Source organism: Telopea speciosissima, chromosome 3 (genome assembly GCF_018873765.1).
Source record: "Telopea speciosissima isolate NSW1024214 ecotype Mountain lineage chromosome 3, Tspe_v1, whole genome shotgun sequence".
Classification (NCBI taxonomy): Eukaryota; Viridiplantae; Streptophyta; class Magnoliopsida; order Proteales; family Proteaceae; genus Telopea; species Telopea speciosissima.
In genome coordinates, this window is record NC_057918.1 from 64,108,774 (window position 1) to 64,133,291 (window position 24,518).

Below are 24,518 nucleotides of genomic sequence, written 5' to 3' on the forward strand. Positions count from 1 at the left end.
GAAGAGTAGAGGTACTTTGCATTTGGATCATAACTGGAGATCACATTCCATGACGATTTGGTCAGAACTGAGGGAAAATGGCTATTTTTGAATTCATTTGTCAGGTGGGAATGTAAAAATCACAGAGAATCATGATTCTTTTAAGTATGCTCTGTTTTGCAATGTCAAGTAAAATATTTATGCTGAGCTATTGAAGTGTTTATAAGAATTATTAGCAACAACTTGTCCTGAAGCAACCATGACTGTTCTAATTGCCAATGGTGGACATGAACTCAGTCATTTAGTCCTTTAAATTTTCACCAATTGGGCCATGAATCTGCTAGGAATTTGAATTGTTGTAGGCGATCTTAAGCCCATATGGACACAATTTTTTTATTAAAAGAAAAGATAGAAAAATCCTGGATGTTTAAACTAGGCCCCTTGAAAGTGAAACATTTTTTTTTTGGGTAAACAAAATGAAACACCTTCTTGTAAGATTAAAATGACATGTGTAATGATTCAGTCCCTCCCTTGGCATGATATTATTCGTTTTGACCTAATGGGTCTCATGGCTTGAAAACACATCATACCAAGTAGAAGAGGCTACTCTTTATCAATATCTTAAGATCTCCCTTCCTAATCAATGTGGGACTAAATTTACACTCCCTCACCGATCTCCAAAACCCTTTTGTACTATGCTGTATTCTTGGGGCATTACAACATATATTAAGATCCTGATGCAAAAAAGGCCAAAGAGGATGGAGAGGCATTGGGTCATACGTTGATCCACAATGGATAGATGGACACATTTAATTTCTGTGTAAATTCAAGTATTGCAGAGGTATTAGTGGGTGGCAACCTGGTTTGAAGTTATTACATGCTAAAATCTGAATTGAGAGACTTGGTGTGACATTGACATTGCACTGAAAATATTTTAATCTCATCAATATGTTAGTTTTCTTGCCCAAAAAGAATAGAAAATAAATTTTGCTGTTTTCTATTTACTTACTAGAGCATAAATGAGATATTAGAAAACTGGGTGAAAAGAGAGGAGAGGGTTTCTGATGCTGCCAGTGTTGGAGGAATCTTCCATGCCAGACCAACTGGGGTACTAGAATTGGTTTCGTTTATAGAGAGGCCCACATAATCAAAGAAGAGAGGGAGAGAGAGTGTGTGTGTGTGTTAGGGACGTGAGAGGGTGCATCTCCACTCTAAAGCGTGGGGATTTTTTCCCAAAAGAAAAGGGAAAGGGTTCTCTGAACCTACAACATTTCCTACACCTTCTCAGAAAATATTTTTTAATTTATTTTTGAAGAGAAAAAAATAATAAAAATTCATTTGAGAGGATGTAGAAAATGTCTTAGGCTCAGAGACACTTTCTTCCAAAAATGTATATTAACTATTGAAGGAGCATCTTGGATTATTTGTGCAAAGAGTTGGGGATCTACACGCTCTTGGTATGGAATAGAATCTCCCACACCAAGCTAATGGAAGCACGAAAGAGGTGGTATCAAAGGGGCCCACATGTCAAGGACAAAAACGTGTTAGAGGGCCATACCAAGGTTTGTAATCTCAGATTGATATCGGCTGAGATTGATCCTGATATCAATCCAATCCACTTGTATAGACAAGGGTAAAAGGTCAAAAAAATTAGATTTACAAAAAAAAAACAGGGGCAAAAGTATCATAGTTACCCGAGTTTGGACGATCCCGATCCAATCCAACTTTGAATTCTACTTAAAACCTTATATGCATAATTAAATAGAAAACAAAATAAACTTTATTGATTTGATTAAAGCTTCATTTCATTATAAAACAAAAGTATCATATTTACCCGAGGTTCTTGCCTCTCTAAATTTAAGATACCATTGTTGGGACACTTAGGTTGAACCGTATACAATTCTTTTCAAGATTTTCATTGGAAAAAAAGAAAAAAACCAATCTTGGTATCCATCTGGTGTAATTATAGCTTAAAGTGTCCAACCAGTATCATAATAAATTCGGAAAGAATCCAAACTTTTCCGAATGTCAAACATCAAAGTGGGCATATATAGGACTTCGTCTGCCACACCTCCATTGGTGGTTTCTTTTTATCCAAGAATATATAGTTAATCAAATGGCTATATCACCATTCAAATGAGGATCACTATCCACCAACCAGGTGGAATCACCTAATTATTATTATAATGAGGATGTTTCAGTATGTAATGGAAGAAAGTTACAATGAAGATCTCTCAAGAACACCCTTGACATCACTATTGCTCTCTCTTCTCAAAACCTTAACATGAAAACCCCTTAAATCTCACTTACTTTACAACAAGATGGGTAAAGAATATAAGTGCTCCTCCATCGGGTCTCCACAAAAAAATGTCAGAGTGGGTCAATCTTCAAAACGGGTACAAGAATTTGACACACATAACAAATTCAACTAAAATTTAGAGTTTAGGCAATCATAGGATTTAAACATAAGGAGCAAAACATTAACGATTAACCAAATCGACCCTTTACCTCAGAGGTTAATGATCAAGAAATGAGGGATTAGATCAGTGTTGATAATTCTGAGAACCATAAGAGCATATCTGGCCAAGCTTCTAAGCCAGCTTAAGAGTGAGAAACAGAAACCCAGAAATACTCTTTCTTCCTCAACCAACCATTGGCTGACTCATATTACTAACAACTCAGATCAATAAGCCAACTCCAAGGTAATGGCACTTTGGAGCTGCAGCAACAAATAATGCCTCTGTGATTGTTAGAATTGTAGAAAAACTGAGAAGGGTTCTTTTTCAGATCAATAAAAAGTGTATAATAATACCAAGGAACAAACCATGGGTTGGCCCAATAATAAAACCATTATTTAACAACTTAAACATAAGATTAAGTTCAAAATAAACAACTTAAGCCCATTAACATATAAGGATAAAAACTAAAGCCCATAATTATTATGGCCAACTTTTTGGGAATTGGAGAGCTTTAATTGAGGTGAGGTGGGGTGGGGTGGGGTGGGGTGGGGTGGGGATAGGCCCCAAGGTGGTTTGAATTCTTGACCTCTTATTTGAGGAGTTGGTCTTTTGCCAACTGAGCTGACCCCTTGGGGTATTACGGCCAACATTAAAACTTAGGAGGGAAATATCCCAACTGGGCTTCAAGCATGGAAACGTCAAGGAGCCCACCAACAAAGCTCTAGATCGAAACTGGAACTTCTATCTTACGCAACCTGATAGCAAGAGTGATGGGATCTCTGTATTTGCCGTGTTAGTGCTAGGGTAGAGACAAGTCTCATAAATAGCCTTTAACCCCCCAAACCCATTATAGGAAGACAATTTTTTATAAGATCCTTAAAGATACTCACAATATACTTTAGACCCAAATTGGAGATTTACCTTACATATGGATTTTCTTATTGAACCCAAGAATAAAATCTAGTGTGTACTAATAAGATAGTTCTAACATAAAACCCATAAATCTATGGTCATTATTAATCCCCTTGGAGGACGAATTCTGAAAATGCCTTCTTTCTTTTTGACCCTCATACGATGGGCCATTATGACCCACGGTGAAGGAATACCATATTCACCTAGGTGAAGGAAAACCACCACTTTAGCAAATGGAAAACACTGAGAGGTTTTCTAAGTGATCAACTTGGAAATGAATCTCTTGCCAAGTCTTAAATATATGGTATGTAGTAGTTTAGGTGGGGACCAAATTTTGTGAACTTGTAGATCTTAGGATCTCCTTCTCAACTGTAAAGTTTCAACCCAACTCGTAATTTGTCAAATGGCAAAATAGGGTTTTGAAAAATCAAGGACTAAAAGAGAGTGCATAGTAGTGGTGCATGAACATGTAAGAGATATATGCCAAGTACACTGGAGGGTATTTGATTGTATTAGACTTTGAAATCTGATATGTGGAATATTCCATAGATATCCAACCATCAGGATCAACATATTACTCTTTCATATTGCAAAAGTGAAGCATCCGCCAAGAGATTCCCTTTCTAGACGACCAATTAGATGAACTTTTCTCAATTCTTTAAAATATAATATTTTGTAAAGAGAAAGTTCATTCAAATAATCCGTCAGTATAAGCTTCTCATGATTGTCCACCATTTTGAACCATAGGGACAATTGGTTTTGGTCAACTGTACATTAGATTAGTTTTACACCCTGTAGATTAATCATATGTCAAATTTCAAACTCAACAATCGAAGAACTATCCACATATATTCAGGCATTCTTTTATAATTTTTTTTTTCTATTGTTATATGTCCATGCACCTTTTTGTAATACCTAGATTTTCAAAACTCTATTTTATCACTTTTAGTAAACTCTATTTGGTTAAACCTTGACATGTAGCAAAAGACCCTAGATCCACCATTCCATAGTATATTTGGGTTCGTGCGAAGTTTATTAGGACAGGTTGTTTCGGATAGCTTAAAAAATTTGCAATATCATTATATTATAAGTAGCTACCTAAAGTGATCCAAATCAATATATAATTGTAAATGTGAGTTATTTCTAAAAAATATAATTCTTTATTCCAAAATATTATATCATATTATCATTTCGTAAGTAGCTAGGGAAGACTAACCTATTTAGTTGAATGTTTTTAAAATAGGATTTGTCTTTATTAGTTGAATTAGTTGAAGTATAAGTAATATCATGCATAGATAGCTACATCCTGAAGAGGTCTAACTCGACTGGCTTTCCCCAATATAAGTAGCGCACATTTCTGATAAATATAAGCGGTGCCCTGTGAGAGCACGTAGAAAACACCACCAAGTAGAGATCTTTAATGAAACAAAAATAATTTCAAGTTTAATTGAGTGTATAAAATGGGCAAAGAATCTAGTTTAATCTACATTTATATGTAAAACATTGCTTATATATAGAATTTTTTTCTATAACTAATATTTTTTTTAGCATGTTTATTATTTGGTGAAAGTGCCTTATGTATTAAATAAAAAATTAAGTCAGGATTATATGTTTCTAATAGACATATTTGGTACTATCCAAGGCAATAGTAACTCTTATAATAAGGTTACAAATCTTGAGATTAGATTTGGTACCCTTGCAACTGGTGGCGGCGTGCCTTGTGAAAGGAGGATGCAAATCCATGGGTCCAACTTGGGATTTTATTATATAGATCAAAACTTAGTTTTAAGCACATAGTCTCAATTGTTTTCCTTTTTATTTATATGCTTATTTTAATTTTGACTGATTCAATCAAAATTTTCCCTTATATATAATACAATAGATTTCATGGTCAAAAGATTATTTTGTATTGATTATATGGTCCACATAAGAAAGCTTTTTTAATGTGGTTGATGTAAAAATAAAATTCAATCATTTCATTTTGGGAGAATGTTTTCTGCGTGGGCTGGAGGGGCTAGTCCCACGCACAACAGGGGCTGGAATGACTGTCATGCCCCATTTATAGCGTAAATTACGCCCCCTTTTTGTGTCACTACGTGCATTCTCATTGGTTGGTGCACGCGACGTGGCCCCTGTGTCCCACCCGAAAAACAACGCCCCTTTAATGTTTCATATAATGGTATTTTTCTTATATTTTCAATCATCTATATTTTTATTTTGCCATGTGGCAAACTCTATTGAAGTTGAAAATTCAAATATGAGTAGGAAAGTCTGAGCCTTAGCTTCCACAAAATTGAGGAACAAGGACTTTTTAACTGGCTAGTTAAGGAAAGTAGAGGCATCACCCTAAAAAATATTTGCAGACTATGATGCATGTAAATCTTTTTAGGTGGGATACATGCATGCATCAGTGCTAGCCTTGTAGGGTTTATATGCCAACATGAAACATGTGGGGGTGGTTTATTGAGGGGCCAGAATGACATTGATAAGTGAATGGAAAATGGATTCCTACATATCATACCTTGGTGGATCCGGCTCCTCTCTAAAGAGCCCAACACCCAAGGAGTGCTTAGGGGGCATCCAACGGCTGGGTTGTACCGAACATATCTTGGAGTGCACCACCACTCACCCGATGTGGGAGTAAACCCCACCGCAGGGGCATTTGGATAATGATTACTCCCCTTAAACTTAATTACCTAACTCGCAAGAACATGGAGTTGTGTAGGTGAAGTAAGATTTGGTCAAGGTCTTTCTTTCTTTCAAAGGTTTTACTTGTATCATTGTATGAAACCGTAAGTAATTTGTAGACATAATGATGAGTTATATTTAGTTACTTAAATGTAAACAGGTATTTAATACCTGGGTTAAATACACATACCCCCCTAAAATGCACCCAATATTCTTCATGCCCCCTTAAGGTTCTGACAAGTCCACACGTACCCCCTGAAAATTCCACGTACCACCCCTACTTTACCCCCCTAAAGCCATTTAAGTCCAAAATGCTAAAATATGACCAAACTATCATTTCTTCTATCTTTTCTAAAATCTGAAAAGACCTAATTGCCCTAACCTATTTGCTAAAATTTGAAAAGACCAAAATACCCTCTTCTTCCCCAAATCATCATCTTCTTTTACAATGTAGATACCCACCCCCACCACCACCGCTTTAGAACGGATATGCAGGTACCACCACCTCTCTCTCTCTCTTCACTCCTCACTTCCTCCATCATTCTCACTCCTTTAAACATACTCAAATTAGGTTATTTTTATTTAATTGTTTGGAATTGTTTTAGTTGCTTCTAATTGAGTATGAAATTTTGCTGAGAAAGAAAAAGAATAAAATACATGGTAAAACCGGCTCATCCCAAAGGGTAACAAGGTCACAAACATCTTCTACAACCTCGGTTTGCACTGCACAAGAAAAGAGATTGTTAAAAATGACTGTCTAATTAGTTAAGAAGAAGCCGAGGAGGGTTGAGCAATATACTCATGAGCTTAGATCCTACTGACTTCATTATGCTATGTTGGAGGTGTTGCTAATGGTTGGTATTGTGTTGGTGGTGTTGCTGATGTGTTAAGGGTGTTGTTGTTGTGTTGGTGGTGGTGTTGCTGCTCCCAAGCTACTTGTTTTTTTCTTTTTGAGTTATGTTTGTGTAGTTGAAACAATGGAACATTGAAGTTATGTTGGTGTGTATTTAAGAAGTGATGACGTGTATTCGAAACAATAGGTCTTGTGTGGTTTGTTTATGGAACAGTAGGGAGTTGATGATGTGTAATTGATTTTGATGTTTTGTTTATGGGTGTGAGAAGTGATGCTGATGAAACGGCTGGTTTATTTATGGTTTTAGGTTTGAAATGATGTGTCTTTATGACTTTGAAGTATTTGAAGCACTTGAAATTTCTTTATGCAGAAGTGTCTTTACTTCATATGGTGTCCTTTATGAAATGTGAATGTTAAAATAGTGTCATTACAACACATATCCAATTGTTTACTTGATTTGTGAATGTTATCAACAGGTTCATGTCCTTAATCCACAGGTATCCAATATCCTTAATTTGTGAATATTAATCCCTTGATTCATGTCCTTGGTATGTAACATCAAGGTTCATGTTAATATATCACAACAGTTTTTTTTATTTTTTATTTTTTACCCTTGATTCATGTCTTTGGCATATGACATCAGGTTTCATCTCTTTAATATATCACAACAGTGTTTAAGATCCTTGGATTATCTTGTTGGTATATTTTTTAACTTGGTAATTTTCTTGTGATTCATGTCTTTGGTATATTGGCTATGCTTGTGTACAACCATTAATTGGATCTCACCATTCATTCATAAGTAGAATAAGTAAGAAATAATGCTAATAATATAACTTTTTGACCACAATCAATGAACCATTCCATTAAGAAATTAAGGGTTCTTACATACTTAAAACCACAACAAAGATAACAAAGGTAATAACAAACAAAAGTTCCATCAAGATTTTCATCTTGCCTATTTCAATAATGATAACAAACATAACCACAAATAAAGCTAACATGACCTTCCATTAGTGTTTCATTAAACTTCTTTAGCTTCTTTACTCTACTCTTCAGATTTTTGAAATATTATGGAATAACTTCTCCCACATTTCTTGGTACATTTATGGTAAAATCATATTCCCCTGGGGCATTCATAGTCAAACCATATTCCTCTGGTGCATCCATGGGCATACACCATGACACAATCCGCATATGTCATCTGGACATACATAGTAAAGTTTGTTTGGGTTTTGAGCTGACTGTGAGATCTTCATTGCAACTCTGTTTTTTACACTTGCATCTGATGTTTACAAACTTCAGCTACCTACTGCTCTCATTCACACTAGAGGTTGACATTTAATCTACATAAATCATGCAAATTAGATAAGGGTAACTTGATTCGACTTAACTGATGGAAATCATACAATTTTGCAATTTGAAAGGAATTTTGCAAAATAATTGGGATAAAAAACCCTAGTTTCATAACTAATTAGGAGATGCAAGCATGATGTGTGAAATCTTATTCATAATAGGGAGTGCAGGTATGAGCAAAATAGATGTGCAAATTTGAAGTAGGGAGTGATGTTCACCTAGATGGGTTGAAGTTTTGCTAGAATGAGAGTAGCAGCAGGTAGTGGAAGGGAGAGATATTCATTGGAGGTGAAGTTCCAGTCGTCGATCGAATGTGAAGTTGCAGACGTCTCTTGTTTTTCAACCCCTCTCTCCTCTCCTTTGCTCATTTGAAATGGTGTAATTAATGAAAAAAAGACCAAGTTTTGGTCGTTTATAAGGGTATATTGGTCATAGCTGGTTTTTTACTAACACCGTTAACGGACTAGGGTTAAGTGCAATGAAGTTTGAAAAGTAGGGGAGGTTAGAATAATTGTTAGAAATGCAGGGGAGGTTTGCATATTTATCAGAAAGGTTAAGGGAGGTCAAAATAATTTACTCAAAAAAAAATTAACAACTCATTGTTTCACTTAACAAAAATACATTGTTTTTGGATTTAAGTTTACAAAACTACCTAATACAGTGCTCCTCCCTCAATTAAAGACCTTTTTTTTTTTTATTTTTTATTGTTTTACCCCCATCTCCTCTTCTCCAATCATGGTTCTTTCTGTAGACAAGTTCAATTTGAACTCAATCAAACGTTGAATTAAGGGAATCCCTCAGTTGAAACAGATGGTGAATTTCTAAGCTTTTCTCAAGTTGCATAGTCTCTAACCATATTAGACCAGACATGGGTCACTGATTTTTGTCAATTGCAAGGTGCTCTTAGATTCTGGCTTAAAACCAGGGAAATATTTATTTTATTTAAATTTCAAGATACCTTTAAAGTTTAACTTTCAGTAAATCTATGTACAACGACATAGCTTTTCCATTACAAAATTTTTGAAGAAGTTGGCAAGGAAAGCTACGTAAGGTTCGAGAATGTAAGAAGAGATAGAACAAACGAAATTGCAAACCTATGTCTGTGGATCAGTGAATCGACCAAGAGAACCATGGTTTCAAGCTGAGATACGATTGGGTTTTAATCAAGAACCCTATCAGTGACCAGGATTATTCAGAACCCTAGCGGATGAGATTCCAACAATGAGAATGAATGGGTTTGAAGAGGATGACGCCCATCAGCTACTGCAACCCAACCCACCCCCTACCCCCATTCTTCTTCTTCTTCCTGCCACCCACACGTCCCTACCCCCTTCTTCTTGTTGTTCTTCTTCTTCTTCCTGCAATCCTACTCCACCCGCCCCTACCCCTCTTTGCTCCCGAATCTGATCTCTTCAACCAATTGTAAGCTTGGAGCAATTTCTCCAGCTGAATTAGTGACATTTCCAGAGAGAATGTTATGTACAATAGTCCCACATCAGTCCCATAAGAACTTGGGTGTGGGAATATATAATATTGGGTTCTTTTCCCTTGTAGACCGTTTATGAGGGTCAGTTCTTCCAATCATAACATTGGTGCTTTCATTGACCTGTCCTTGGCGGTTGGTTACTTGGGAGGGGTGACTTGGTGCCAAAGTGTGAGTCGCTAGGAAAGGGCTACCTGCCATCGGGCAGAATCCTGAAGTAGGGTTCGGTCCCGTAAGGGCTTGGGTGTGGGTATATTTAATATTAGGTTCCCTCCTCTTGTAGATCGGTTTATGAGGGTGAGTTATTCCAATCGTAACAGAGTTTCAGAGGTTAGCTTGCCTTCCATCACCTCCAAAACATCTTGAACCAATTGTGAAGGCAGGTACTGAAGGTCTCCTGTATCCATCCATTGCTATCAAAAGCTTGGTCGTGGTGAAGTTACGTCTTCTCGTTAAGAACAAATATGAAAATCTAGCTCTCATTGGTGAATCCGGTAAGGCCGTGCGGGGGGTGGGGTGGAGTTGTAGACTTGCAGGGGAGGAAAGGGAGGGGTGGAAGGTAATGGACGGGAAGGCAGGGGTACGATTAGGGGTAAAAATGTCAAAAAATATAAGTAAGGGAGGGAGAAACACTATTATGGATAGTTTTGTAAACATAAACTCAGTGTTGTATAATTTTGTTAAGTCTGGTTAGTTTTGTAAAGTAAAACTCAAAAGTAAGTAATCCTGTAATATTCCCTATATACGAATTCCTCAACGTGTGATTCCTTTGCACCCCCTCACAAAACTACGGGCCTCAAACACTCTGTCCTTCATTAAAGAAACCCTTCATTGATGCTTCAAAATCTGCGACACCCATTGGTGTAAAACTACACATGGGCGTCAGAGGAAACTTTCTCCCTAAAAAATCTAAGGGAAAAAAGCAGGCACCAGTTTTGCTAGTCATACCATGCCGATACTGTACCGATAGCATAGTACGGACAAAGGGGTAAAATGGTCAGAAAACTCATTTTTTTATGAGATTCAGGGGTAATTTTGTTCGAATCCAGTCCGATACTATTTTGGTATCATATCGATTTTGCAGGATACCAATACCTAGGGGTGCAAGTTTGACCCTATCGGCCCGAACCCGCCTTGGCCCGCCCTGAGCCCGAACAGGGCCTGGGCTGAGATATTTGGCCCTGAGGGCGGGTCAGGGCTGGAAATTTATGGCCCTGAGTTAGGGTCGGGTCTAGTCATGGTTTAGGCTTCGGGCTAAGCTTGGCCCGGCCCAGCCCGGCCTGACCCTAATTTAAGTCATGCTATAAAATATATATTGATATAATATATACATTATAAATTTTAAATGTCATCCACATTTTTTTATATAATATATTATATATGAAAACAATAAGTATATAATATTTTTATTATAATGTTATTTTATGTAAAAAATTGATAATGTTCTCCCCGGCCCATTCCAGCCCATGCATTTCTTTCCCCTTCCCCATGATCAGGGCCAATCAAGCTCAGCCCGACCCGACCCTGAGGGCAGGTTAGGGTTGGATTATTTTAGCCCTGAGCCAGGATCTGGTCGGGCCTGGGCCTAGCTAAGGGGACTTAGGGTTGGGTTAGGGTTCTATAAAGCCCGGCCTAACCAGACCTTGTTGCAGTCCTACCGATACCTATTCCGATACCGTGCACTAAAACCATGTATATGCCCCCTCGTAGTTTCGAGTTCAGATTTGCTACCCACATGGAGATGGGTGGGGACAGATCTGAACCCTCTATGGGGGTATGAGACCCGCCTCTAGGGTGTAGGATCCATACCCCATGATGAGGTCAGATCTGTCCCTACCTGTCCCCATGTGGGTAGCTGAGCCGGAGAGTTTCTCCCTCCCCTCTCATTAGTCATGATATGACCTCTCCATTTATATATCAATATCCATCTACTATTTTTTTTCCTCTTTGCCAAGGTATTCTCTTCCAAATTTAAAATATTGAAAAGAATTTTATATTTTCATACATAAACAAATTTATTCTTAAATTACTCTAAATATTATTTTTTTCATAATCTATACTTTTATGGAATTTTGATTGAATTTTTAAATTAATCAAACTTTTCCTTTCAATTTATATGTCACCTATAACCCACCTGAGCGATCCCCCACCACTTTTATTGGTGTAGAAATTCAAGGTTTTTGTCAAATAAAATAGAGAGAGAGAGAGAGAGAGAGAGATCGTAGTACTACCTGCACTGGAATCTGTACTTCCTCACATAAGTTTGACGATAGGTGTTACGTCCTCAGATGCTATCTTCACCAAATGAGTCCCCCTCGCTTCTGCTGCTTCTGTTTCTCTCTTTTCAAATTCCCAACCGTTTTTCTAATTCTAACGTGACTTGTCTTTGTGGATCAGAAAACGACCTCCCCTCCATTTTATCCACTTCCCAAACTACCCTTTCTCGTTCGGTGTCCTCCGTACGAGAAGGTACCACTTTCCCTTCTTAAATGACTATATTGCCCTCTACTTACTAATCTAGGTTATGCAATTCTTTGGGCTTACTATTTGATTGATACCCATAATTTGTCCAAAATTTTCATATTTGAGACCAATGAAAGAATAAAAATCCAAATAAAATAAATAAATAAATGGCAAGATGATGTGTTGAAGATTATGCAAGTTAATCTTCGCCTTTTTTCCAAGGGAAGATAGGCAAGTGTGGATTGCTTCAAGGAATGGTATTTTCACCGTGAAAAAATGCTTATTATCTTCTAATCAATGATAGGGATAATTTGTTGCAACAGCGTGCCTCTACATCTTCATCTTCATCTAGACACGATGTTCCTGATTCTGTTTGGAGGACTATTTGGTCTTGCAAAACTATTTGTAAGATCCAACATTTTTTATGGCGTTTTTGTGTTGATGGTGTTGCGCCAGGTGATGCTTTGGCAAGACGACATTGTCATATTAATCCTTTATGTGGGCAGTGTGGTGGTACTAAAACCATTACTCACATTTTACTTGACTGTAATTTTGCAAAGGCCGTCTGGTTTGGTATTGATTTGGGGTATGCTTCTATTCCAACAAAGACATCTCATATTTCCTATTTTCTGTTGGCTTGGAAATCTTTTGCAAGTCTTGGGAAGGAACGGAGTAAGGCTCTATCTTCACTATGTTCATTTATTCTATGGTATATATGGATTGCTCGTTGTGATTTTATATTTGGTAAACAAACTTGGAGCCCAGAGGATGTTATCCGTTTTGAAACTAAAAGTTATCAGGAATTTTATGGTAATGTGATGTCTTTTGCTACTACTTTGATTGGTAGTAATGCCAACTAGATCTCAGTGGTCACCTCCACCGTGTAACCATGTTCAAGGTGAATTGTGATGCCAGTTTTTGCCAAAAGGACTGTAAGGGTGGGATTGGTTTTATTTTTAGAGATTCTACTGGCATGCCACTATTTGTTGTCTCAATGCCGTTTGCTTTTCCTATAGTTCTTGTGGGTGAGGCTATTGCTGTTCTATCGGCTTTGTTGGAAGGGATTTCTGAAGGTTTTGAACGTTTAGAGGTGGAATCTGATCACAAGGACTTGATCACTTATCTTGTGCAAACAAACTGCCACCCACCATTGGAAATTAAACCTATAGTGGAGGATATTGTTCACTTGTCATCTTACTATATTTCATGTACTTTTTCTTATGTTCCAAGAGAGATAAACAGTGTTGCTGACTCTCTAGTAAGGAAGGCTCTGTTGGTTAGATGTACAACAATTTGGCCAAATTCTGATCCATGGATATTGGGGTTAAGCTCAACTCCGTCCGTGTGTAATACATCTTAACTCAATAAAGTATGCATCTTTCTACCAAAAATAAATAAATAAGATTGTTGTCTGGTCACATAACTCATGCACATGTATAAGAGCATTAAAATTAATGAAAAATTTTATTTTATAGGGATGAGATGGTAATTTTATGTGGTCCTGTGATTGGGCATAGGGGCAATGTGACTAAACATCAATCTTTCTCCTCTAAATAAAATAAGAGAATATATGAAGAATCTATTCTTGCACGACCTTAATTATTGGGTCTAAATTGGGTTATGACCAGAATTTCAAATCAATTTGATATATTCTCATATATCATTATGGAGAATGTTTTCCTCCTCCATGTATGATTATGGTTCATCCACCATCCTAGGGTTCACAAATCCTATTAGGATTAGGATTTTAGTATGTTTCCATAATACCCTCCTGATGCCTTTTCTAGTCCTCTCCCATCCCCATGGTGAATGAGATTCCATTCACCGTGGGTGGAGGAAAACTCTATCCTATCATTATGCATCGACACACCTTCAAGGTTGTGATTGAAAATTCGAAATTGTAAGATCACATGGAAGATTCTTCCTATCATAGTCAACAATGCATAATCACGATTCACATTATTAGAATTGGATCGAAACCGATTCTAATTACTCGAACCATGGTCTTTATTAATGCTAATCGGTTGTAAATGGTCTTTATTAACACTAATCGATTGTTCATCTAGCGTGGCTCCTACGCCTAGACACAAAAATCATCCTGCCACCTCAAAATGACCGTCTTGCAAACATGGGATTTCTGACTTTAACATGGGGGCAAGGCTATCATTTCTAGACGACAGGGTGGATTCTGTGTCTCGGCATGGAAGCCACGCTAGGCGTGCAACCGGTTAGCTCAGATTTCTCACTATAGAAAAATTCTGGAAAACTTGAGGGGTCATTTCGTCAATCCATTAGGAAAGAAAATTAATACAAAATAATGAATAAAGAAAGGTCCCCATCACATAAACAACAACATCTTTAGTGCTTTCTGCCTTGGGTGCTAACTTCCTCGCTAGAACCAATAACTGAAACCAGAACTGCAAATGCTCTTATCTGTTTTTTTTTTTAAGTTTAAAAGTTATTACTTATAATGGATTCTCAGATGCATTCCAAAAGCTTCATCTCCTTTCCCACCCCACATTGCCTTCCCAAGATCCTATTATGGATTCCTACTCAGTCTCTGCAAGAATCATCAACCCAACAACGAATCTTAATCGGAAGTTCTATCGTTCTCGAGATAATATCAAAAGAAACAGAGAAAAGAGCTTGGATTTGGTAGTTATGAAAACTCCCAGATACATGGAAGGTTTGGGCTTCAACCCTTTTGAAATCCTTACTGAAGAAATTCTCTTTTTGATTCTCGACTTCCTCGATGAAAACCCTCTCGACAAGAAATCATTCTCTCTGGTCTGCAAATCCTTTTACACCGCCGAAGCTCGACACCGGAAGACTCTGAAGCCTCTCCGTTCTGAGCTACTCACCACAATCCTTGAACGATATCCGTCTGTTACGCATCTCGATCTCACGCTTTGCCCTCGGATTATCGACAACTCACTTATCCTCATCTCTTCGGTCTGTAACTCGTCTTTGCGTTCCATTGATCTCTCAAGCTCCAAGTGTTTCTCCCATGTTGGGCTTTCCAATTTGGTTTTAAATTGTTCGTCTTTGGTCGAGCTCGACCTGTCTAACGGTACTGAGCTCACGGACTTTGCCGCTGCTTCGATAGCTGAGGCGCGGAATTTGGAGAAGTTGTGGTTGGCGAGGTGTAAATTGATTTCTGATTTGGGGATTGGATGTATTGCTGTTGGATGCAAGTTGCTGAAATTGATCAGCTTGAAGTGGTGTTTGGGTGTTACTGATTTGGGGGTGGGTTTGCTTGCCATCAAATGCAAGGACATCTGTAGTCTGGATCTCTCTTACGTTCCGGTAATTCTTCATCAAATTTCCTTTCTTCTTTGATTTTTATTGGGGGAAGGAAAATATGTTTCCCTACCTTTTCAGATTCTTTGATGCGCCATTTTTGAGGACTGAGGAGTCCCTATCTTCTTCTATGCGAGTTTAAGGTTCCAACTTGATTTGATGTTTAATTTATTTCACATATGGTAAATTATGTTGATCCTTAATGCATTTTCTTTTTCTTTCCGCTGGAATATCTTTTTAGCTTGATGTGATTCCTGTAGCTTTGTCTTTACTAAGATCAAATGGGTTGCTTGCTAGGGTCATACCTGGAGTTGGATGGATGCTTGTGTATGATCACTATCCTTAGTTGTGGTTAGTATTTACATATGTGAATCGATTTTAATTTCTTGGTGTAACTTTTACTAAATAATCTTATGTGTTGTGTTGAAATGGCCAAATAGTGTTTAGTTGAAGAAATAATTTGTCTGAAAGGCAGAGTGAGTTGTAAGTAGTGCATGGAATCTTTTACACAAGTGAATATGTATTATGGTTGCTTAACCTCTTTAATTTAGTTGTACATCTGAAGACCTGCTTTTTGAAAGTTAAAACTTGAAACAGGGTTACTCTGATAGACCTGAATAGACTGGGAATAAAACAGATGTGTCTGCAAAGAAGTGTTTTATGAACACTTTATTTTCATTCTATTTTAATTTTTTTCCCGAGTCTCCTGTGTGTGGGTCAGGACTTTGTTAGAACTGTGTCTGCACCAAATTCATTGATTAAGTTATGAGCTAAATTTAGATTTGAAACATAGTTGAACTTGTGGAATCAATAGAATTGGCCTTTTATTTAGGTAACAGGAAATTCTTGATCCCTTGTTCTTTAACCTGTTCTCTGACATTGCATTATGCTTACTGAGTCACTAGGGTTAAACTGTTTGTTTTACCAAGTGAGAAAAAAAAATCTTGTTTATCTTCTTTCTTCCTTTTTTTTCTGCTTCAAAGAAAGCATTTGTCAGGTTGAATCATAATGTTGTTATATTGTGCAGATCACAAAAAAATGCCTTCCCTCTATCTTGAAACTACAAAAGCTTAAAGATTTGGTTCTTATGGGATGCCTTGGTATTGATGATGCTGACCTTGCAACCCTCAAACAAGGATGTACCTCACTACAGGTACTTGTAACTAGTGAATTTATTTTGGCTTCTCTGTTATACATCTACCTTTCTCATATTAAGACAAAAGATCTATTCATATAATCCAGTCCAATTAAGATCCGGCCTGATTATGGCAGATTCATATAATGGCCAGACTCGATGCAAATATACCTTGTTCCACCCCACTTAAGGCAAAATAAAATAATATTATATTATGATATGATACATACATTTTTATTATTTAAAGATATAATGTGGACATATATGCGTGATACTCTGTAAGGAATTATAACTTAACTTGATCAATTGTTGGACCCTTTACATGAATTGCATGGTGTAGATTCATCTCTGACAATTAATTGGATTTTGGATAATCTGATTAGAAAACGGAATTCAATATGGATCCACTGTGGTCTGCTCTGAGTTCAACCTGTTTACAGCCTTTCTCAATAACTGACTAGATATAGCATATGTAATAACAGTTATTACCAAGTCAGTGATCTCATATGTGGACGACTGGACGATGAGGCGTCTTAATACAGGCTTTCGAGAGCATTCAACTATAGGATGGTTATAATATCTGAATGTTAAAAGTAAATTAACGAAAGCAGATGCATAGCAGTTATTTGCAATTTTCATGCTTCTTGGGAAATATATATGTAGGCCATAACTCATACGCAATACTGTATCTAAGATTCAAAAAGTTTCTAGAAAGGTTAAGTCATAAACCTATCAATTTCTAACTATGCTAATGAGACAGCTGGATCATTGGTACAGTATAACATATTCTTGGTTAATTCAAACTGTTATCCAGCTTTCTGATCTCCAGCTGAATCCATATTTAACCGTGAGCTGATATACATAAGATTTTCTTCTACCTGTTGATGGATCATGGAAGAAAGTGGATGGTGCTCTTAAATGTTTCGAAACCACGCATATCACTAATATGTAGTATGTAGTATATAGCATGAACTGATACCCAAGAAAAGAAAAACACAGATTGGTGTGGTATATATCAGTCTCATACTGTATACCATCAATGGTGGATACATGCATGGGATTATATTGTTAGCCTGCACAATGTTTAATCATCAGTATACAAATGAAATGGCCCACTAAAGGGGAGCTACAGAGAGTTATATTTGCTCAAGAGAAACGTTATATCCTGTCTCTGTTTACCGATTCATTCATGTTGATAGAATTCCCTTTATTCTGATTGCAACAGACACTCAACATGTCATGCTGTCAAAATGTGACACATGAAGGTTTGTTTTCCCTAACAAATGGAGCCGGAAGTCTGCGTCAACTTATCTTAGCATATGGCTCTCCTGTAAGTCTGCAGATCTTCTGCTGATTTCTCCTAATATCTGAATCGTGTCTCTGATGGCTCATTATTTAGAACCGGTGTTTTTGTTTTCTTCAGGTTACGCTTGCTCTGGCTGGAACCTTGCAAAAGTTCTCAAAATTGCAGTCCATCAAATTTGATGGTTGCCTAGTCACTACTGATGGGCTAAAAGCCATTGGAGATTCTTGCATCTCACTGAGTGAATTGAGCTTAAGTAGGTGCTTAGGAGTGACAGATGAAGGTCTATCTTCCATCGTGACAAAACACAAAGAGTTGAGGAAGCTGGACATAACGTGCTGCCGCCAGATAACTTGTGCCTTCATTTCCAGCATCACAACTTCATGCACCTCTCTCACTTCCCTCAGGATGGAATCTTGTAGCTTTGTTTCAAAGGAAGCCTTTGTTTTGATTGGACAGCATTGCCCTTTATTGGAGGCACTAGATGTGACAGACAACAGAATTGATGATGAAGGTATGTGTTAGAACCTACCTTTACTTGTAGCTTAATAAGTGATGAATATGACCAATTCATATTATTCATATTTGCAGGTCTAAATTCCATCTCAAGGTGTTCAAATCTCTGTAGTTTAAAAATAGGGATTTGCCCAAACATTACCGATGAGGGACTTACTCGTGTTGGCATGTCTTGTCCAAAACTTAAAGAACTCGATTTGTACAGGTTTGTGAATTTTTGCCATCTAATTTTTGTCTCCATATTATTTCTAGTTTATTGCTCGAAGAAATCTACAGGTGCGTGGTTTATATGCCCCAACATTTCATTCTTGATCTTCATAATTGTGCATTTTCTAATATAAAACAAGAGATATGTCCAGAAAATTGAGAAAAGGATGGTCTATAAACTAGAAGCACACAAGTGATTCAACCTTCATATTGAGATAATCACATTCCACTACTGGTGGTTCCAAAAGCCTTCAACTGAAAAATTCTTAACATGGAATAGATCTAAAAATATATACATGTGCTAGCAATTTAAATAATAAATGTTTTTACTTCTTAGTCTAAGAAAAGAGGATACTGTTGTCTTAAACCTGTAACAAGACAAAAATACATGCCCTTGGATATGTTTTGAACCTCATAGTTTGGGGATTGAGCTTATGAGGCTGTGCCCAAGGTACTAAAACTCGGGTCTTGGTACCAACTCGGCCCTTGGAAAAACCGAGTCGAGTCGAGATCTCGCCGAGTCAGTGCATTTTCTTTTTTTTTGACTGGAAGCCTCAACTTGGTGGGTTTTAGACCTAGGTTGGGTCTGAAACTTGGTATTTAGCCTATTTTAGGCCATTTAAACACAATGACACTATCAGATTTTGCAAAAACAAAGTCCAAATATGAGTTTCAATTCTACCATAGGTTGGTAGGCGATGACGTACTAAAATTCCCTACTCTACACATAATTTAGTAATAAAAAGCAGGCAAAACACTGAATTAATAGCTAAACAACTTAAATAAGAATTAGAAATGTTAAAGTGATACATCAAACTGTTTAATAGTGTTACAACTATCATCACATAAAATGACTTTGAATCAAGTATTCAGTCCCCGCTAGTGTCACATAGTCTTCCCATGACATAGTATTGTTGTAATGTTGCATATAGTGCTCCACAGCAAGCATATAAGAGTTCTGTCGAGTTAGGTAAGTAAATACATAGTAGATGGGTCATTTCCATGGGTCAACCCGAGATCCGAGATCTCGCCAAGATATGTCGAATTCTGTCGAGTTAGGTAAGTAAATACATAGTAGAAGGGTCATTTCCATGGGTTAACCCGAGATCTCGACCCGAGATCGGAGATCTCGGCGAGATATTGCACTTTTATGTACCGTATACCATCTCGTCTCGGTTTCTCAGAAAACCGAGAAACTCGCCGAGATCTCGCTGAGTCGAGACGAGTTTTAGAACTATGGCTGTGCCTCCGGTGCTTTCTTTAAGCCTCAGCTCGAGGTAAGCCTTAGGGCCTTGATGCAGATGCCAAGCTGTTTGGCAAGAAATACACTAAAGGAACTCGTGGGAGAAGGGCTGGGTCACTTCACCAATTGGTGGACCAACCCAATGAGCCATAGTGTCAACCAACTTTGTGTTGGGCCAGCCCAATAGGGCTGGGAGTTGCTGGGTCTCTCAAACCTAGATTGTGGGGGCATTATTGCCAATCTTTATTGACATATTTTGGGGCTTCAATTGCTGGCCGATATTACCCTTGGTGGGGACACATGACGATTTCAGCTATCACCTTGGAGGAGTGAAGATTTTATTATGTTTCTATTTTATTTCAGTCCTAGTTAATTAGAGTAGTTTCTATTTCTCTTCTTACTTGAGGTGCAAGTATAGCCCTCTTTATATTGTAAAGGCTGTTAATGCCTCCCGCGCGATTTATTGTTGAATGAAAATTTGCTTGCTGCAAATAGTTTCCTTTTATCAAGTATGAGCATGACTTGAAGGGCTGCTAGGAGAATGGCTGGGAGAGCCAAATCCCATTATCCTTTCTCTTTATTTCTTCTTCCTCCTCCCTGTTTGAGTACCTGCTTCTGCCTGTGACTCTTGCTGCTACTGAAGATCACCACCCAAAGGCTGAAGACATCCTCCACCTCAACTGTTGCTGCTGCTAATTGATCCTCTGATTGAAGCTGTTGCTGCACCCCTGCAAAACCCCTTTGGCTGCAAGCTTCTAATTTCATAACTCCCCACCCATTCCATCAACAAAACCTGCTGGGTTTTGAAGCACATCATCCCCCTTTCATTCCCTCCACTCGATCCTCACCCCCACTCTATTCCATCAACAAACCCTGCTGGGTTTTGAAGCACATCATCCCCCTTTCATTCCCTCCACTTGATCCTCATCCCCACTCCATTCCACAGGCTGGAACCTCCATATTCACAAACCTTCTATTTTCATTCTCCACCCTCTATATCCACTTCTGCCCATCAAGATTGAACCAAACTTGCAGGCAAACCCATTACCATCAAGGCCTACACTCGGTTATCATTGGAGTCCAAGATCAACATTGTTTTGGGGGTTTTCCATAACCTTCTAATTTGGTGTTTCTCTTATATCTCAACATCCAATCATCACTATTGGATGAGATTTGGAGCCAAGGATTCTCTTACCAACCTCTACACTCGATCCAAGTTTGATCACCATCACATGGCTGGTTTGGTTTGAAACCCTAAGTTACTAATTCTGAGTTTATTCCAATTTTTTTATTTTGTGGGTTTTTGGGACTAGTAACCTAGTCTTACATTGGGCCTTCATTGCCCTTTTAGAACACTGTATTGAATATGAATGGTCACCCTTATCCGTTATGCACAGTCAGTCATATGTCATTACTATGAGAAGTGTTGGCAAAACCTATTCCTTTTGTGTCCATGGCTTTCTCTCACTTTTACTTCAGGATACTAGTATGGGAAAGAAAAAAAAAAAAGTCTCTGAAGTGATGATAGGTGTTGGCATCTAACTTAGAAGTCTTCATGTTATGTTTTGCAAGAATTGCTTTCCATGGTCAGCATTGGACAATGAACAATTTGATACCGAACTTTTACTGGAGCTAGTGCATTTTGTGTCTTACTTTTCAATGTCCTTGCCATGACTATATATACTTCTGAGATCTAGATCTCCTATATGGTGTGCTCTATTTACCATCAGTATGTTATGGGAAGTGTTCTAAAATTGCTGATCTTGTTCAATAGTTTATAGTTCATTTCCTTTGCGATGTTTGGGTTGGATGGTCTCTCCGTCGCTGCTGTTCCTTCTCTTTTAGGCATCGCACTAGCTTCTCATCTTTTAAGCATCACACTAGTTCAACTCATGTATTGCCACAAAATTCTGTTCCTAAATAACCCCATCATATTTCTTTTGTTCAGGTCTCTGGGAGTAACTGATTTAGGCATTGCAGCAATTGCTTCTGGTTGCTCTAGGCTGGAGATTATTAACATAGCCTATTGTAAAGATATAACCGATCATTCCTTAAGATCATTGTCAAAATGTGTAAGGTTAAATACGCTTGAAATTCGAGGATGCCTTCGTATTTCATCATTGGGTCTTTCAGCCATTGCCGTGGGCTGTAAGCAACTGAAAAAGCTAGACATAAAGAAGTGCTACAATATTGATGATGCGGGAATGCTTCCTCTAGCTCACTTTTCCAAAAACCTCAGAGTGGTAATTTCCAATTAACTTCTGTTACCTTGATCACATGATGTTGGTACTAAACTTTAACCATTGACCATGGTAATTCATGATGCTTTGCAGATAAACTTTTCATATTGTTCCATAACGGATGTTGGACTTTTAGCAGTAGCCAGCATCAGTTGTTTGCAGAGCATGACCATCTTGTACCTAAGGGGTTTGACTACAAATGGCTTGGCAGCAGCACTACTGGCATGTGGTGGGCTAACAAAAGTGAAGCTCCACGCATCCTTCAGACCCTTGCTCTCCAAACCTTTTCTCAAACACATTGAAGCCCGTGGTTGTGATTTCCAATGGAGGGATAAGCCATTCCAGGTAAATGTTTGCTTCTCCATTACAAGCCCAACAAACCCCCTTTGCCTCCACCTTCTAGAAACTCTCTCTCTCTTTCTCGCACACACACACAATGTTCTTATGTGGAACCTTAACTGGTACTGAGTTGAGCCATGTGTGCTTGGCAGTGTGAAGAAGATGAGTAGGGATGAAAACTGCTGGCAGAAGTGGTCTGAGGAGTTTTGGCGTGGGAAGGATAGGAACTCCTTAAAGGGAGTTGGTCCCAAGCTGTACATATAAAGCAAGTTTGTAAGGTGTCTCTTTGGGTTATATTCCCTCTTCATTCAAAATTGTGGACGGCTGGCTTCATTTTATTTGCCATGGTGGTCCTTTCAACAGCTGGTTATCATCTCAAGAATCTGAGAAAAGATTTTACCAAGAAGGAAAGTTGCCTTCTGTCTAATTTTAGGATTAAGTTTTCCTTCATCCGTGGAGTAGAGAAACAATCAGAACGAATACCCCCATTTTTAACCCACGTAGAGGGATCACGTGGCCCATTCAAATTATTCGTAGGATAGACTTCCTAGTGGATTTGCCAATTGTCTAATTTATTTTGTATGTATTTTCAACTTCATATCTTCCATGTGATAAGTCAGTTTAGAGTCCAAATTTCACCTGTTATCAACCTTTCTCTAGTAGCTCACACTATGATGTCATTTTGAAACTGTCAAGAGCTATAGACATGATGAGATGATACTAATGGAGATGTTCGATATCGAATTCGGTCAGATAGTGGCATTATCATATTCGTATTCGTTTATATTTGGATAGATTCGGATAATATCCTATCGGTTTTCGGACGGATTTGGATAGTTTTCGAATAGTGATTTTTTGAATATGGATTCTCCTAAATGAATATGAACGTAGATTGAATACGAATTTTTAATTATCCATTGACATCTTTACCGTTTTGATGATGAGGGTTAGAGTTGAGACTTGAGAGTTCAACCATTATCCTTTCTTCTACTCTTCTTAGTTTTTGATTTCCTCACATAGATATATTTGATTCCATGTATCACATTGCATAAAATAGTATATATAATCAAATAGAAAATATAGAAAAAGAATCACATTATCTTAACTTATAAAATTATAAAAATAAGATAACAAAATTCAATTAGGTAACTTAAAGGATAAACGAACACAAATATATATTTCAGATATTTTATTACCCTCAGATTGCTAAATTTATCAGATAATAATCGATCGGATAGGGGGATTATCATATTCGTATCCAATTAGTTTCGGATGGATTCGGATTCTCCTAAACGGATGCGAACGATGATCGAATACGGATTTTCGAATATCCGTTTACATCTCTACAGATAAGTAAACTTTTAATGCTCATTGATCATTAACTAACGTCTCTCATTTTACCTCAGATGACTGAAGGTTCTCCAGATTGTGATCATGCCATGATAATGATAGATACCATGGAATTGGGATCTCTCACGTCAGTCACGGACGTACAATTTTATGTCTTAGTCATGCCATCGGTTACATCTAATGTAAATGGCGGAAATGTATCTTGAAAAGATTAGGCAGTAGTAATGGTGTAGTAATGGTATCTGTAGTTTTCTCTTCATGTACTAGGCCAAAGTGTAGGAACAAGAAGAAGAATGAAAGCGTTGGTGGGACCAATTAATTCAAATTTTAAAGAAAAAAAAATGAAAGAAATTGTCAATTTTACCTAGCCACTTTGAGAAAGTAGTTGAATGAAGGTAGCCACGAAACATTTGCCCTATTTGAACTTAATGTGTTGGTGTGACTAACCACCACATGATATGTAGATTCTAGTTCCATCATGCATGATTGCAAATTAATTGCAATGTTTTAATGCGACAATGATGTTTTCGTGGAAGCTAATTTGTCTTTTATTGGGATGGGAGTTCTTATCATGTTGATGGTAATGAAATTTTTTTAACTGAGGTTTCGATTTACAAGATTTTATAAATGAAATGTTTTTCCATGATTGAAACACATAATTATGTTTTTTTCAATATTTTAAAAAGTGGTTTCTA

The 24,518-nt window shown here is 37.6% G+C and overlaps 1 protein-coding gene across 1 annotated transcript; it reads left to right on the forward strand.

Annotated features, from left to right (window-relative positions):
• Nucleotides 1-14,759: 14,759 nt before the first annotated feature.
• LOC122653961 (F-box/LRR-repeat protein 3-like) lies at nucleotides 14,760-22,934 on the forward strand. Its single transcript, XM_043847924.1, has 8 exons — nucleotides 14,760-15,496; nucleotides 16,518-16,643; nucleotides 17,851-17,955; nucleotides 18,049-18,442; nucleotides 18,520-18,649; nucleotides 21,843-22,137; nucleotides 22,228-22,479; nucleotides 22,626-22,934. Exons 1-8 carry the CDS (start codon nucleotides 14,852-14,854, stop codon nucleotides 22,641-22,643), a joined length of 1,965 nt encoding a protein of 654 aa, XP_043703859.1. The 5' UTR covers nucleotides 14,760-14,851; the 3' UTR covers nucleotides 22,644-22,934.
• The last annotated feature ends 1,584 nt before the right edge of the window (nucleotides 22,935-24,518 follow it).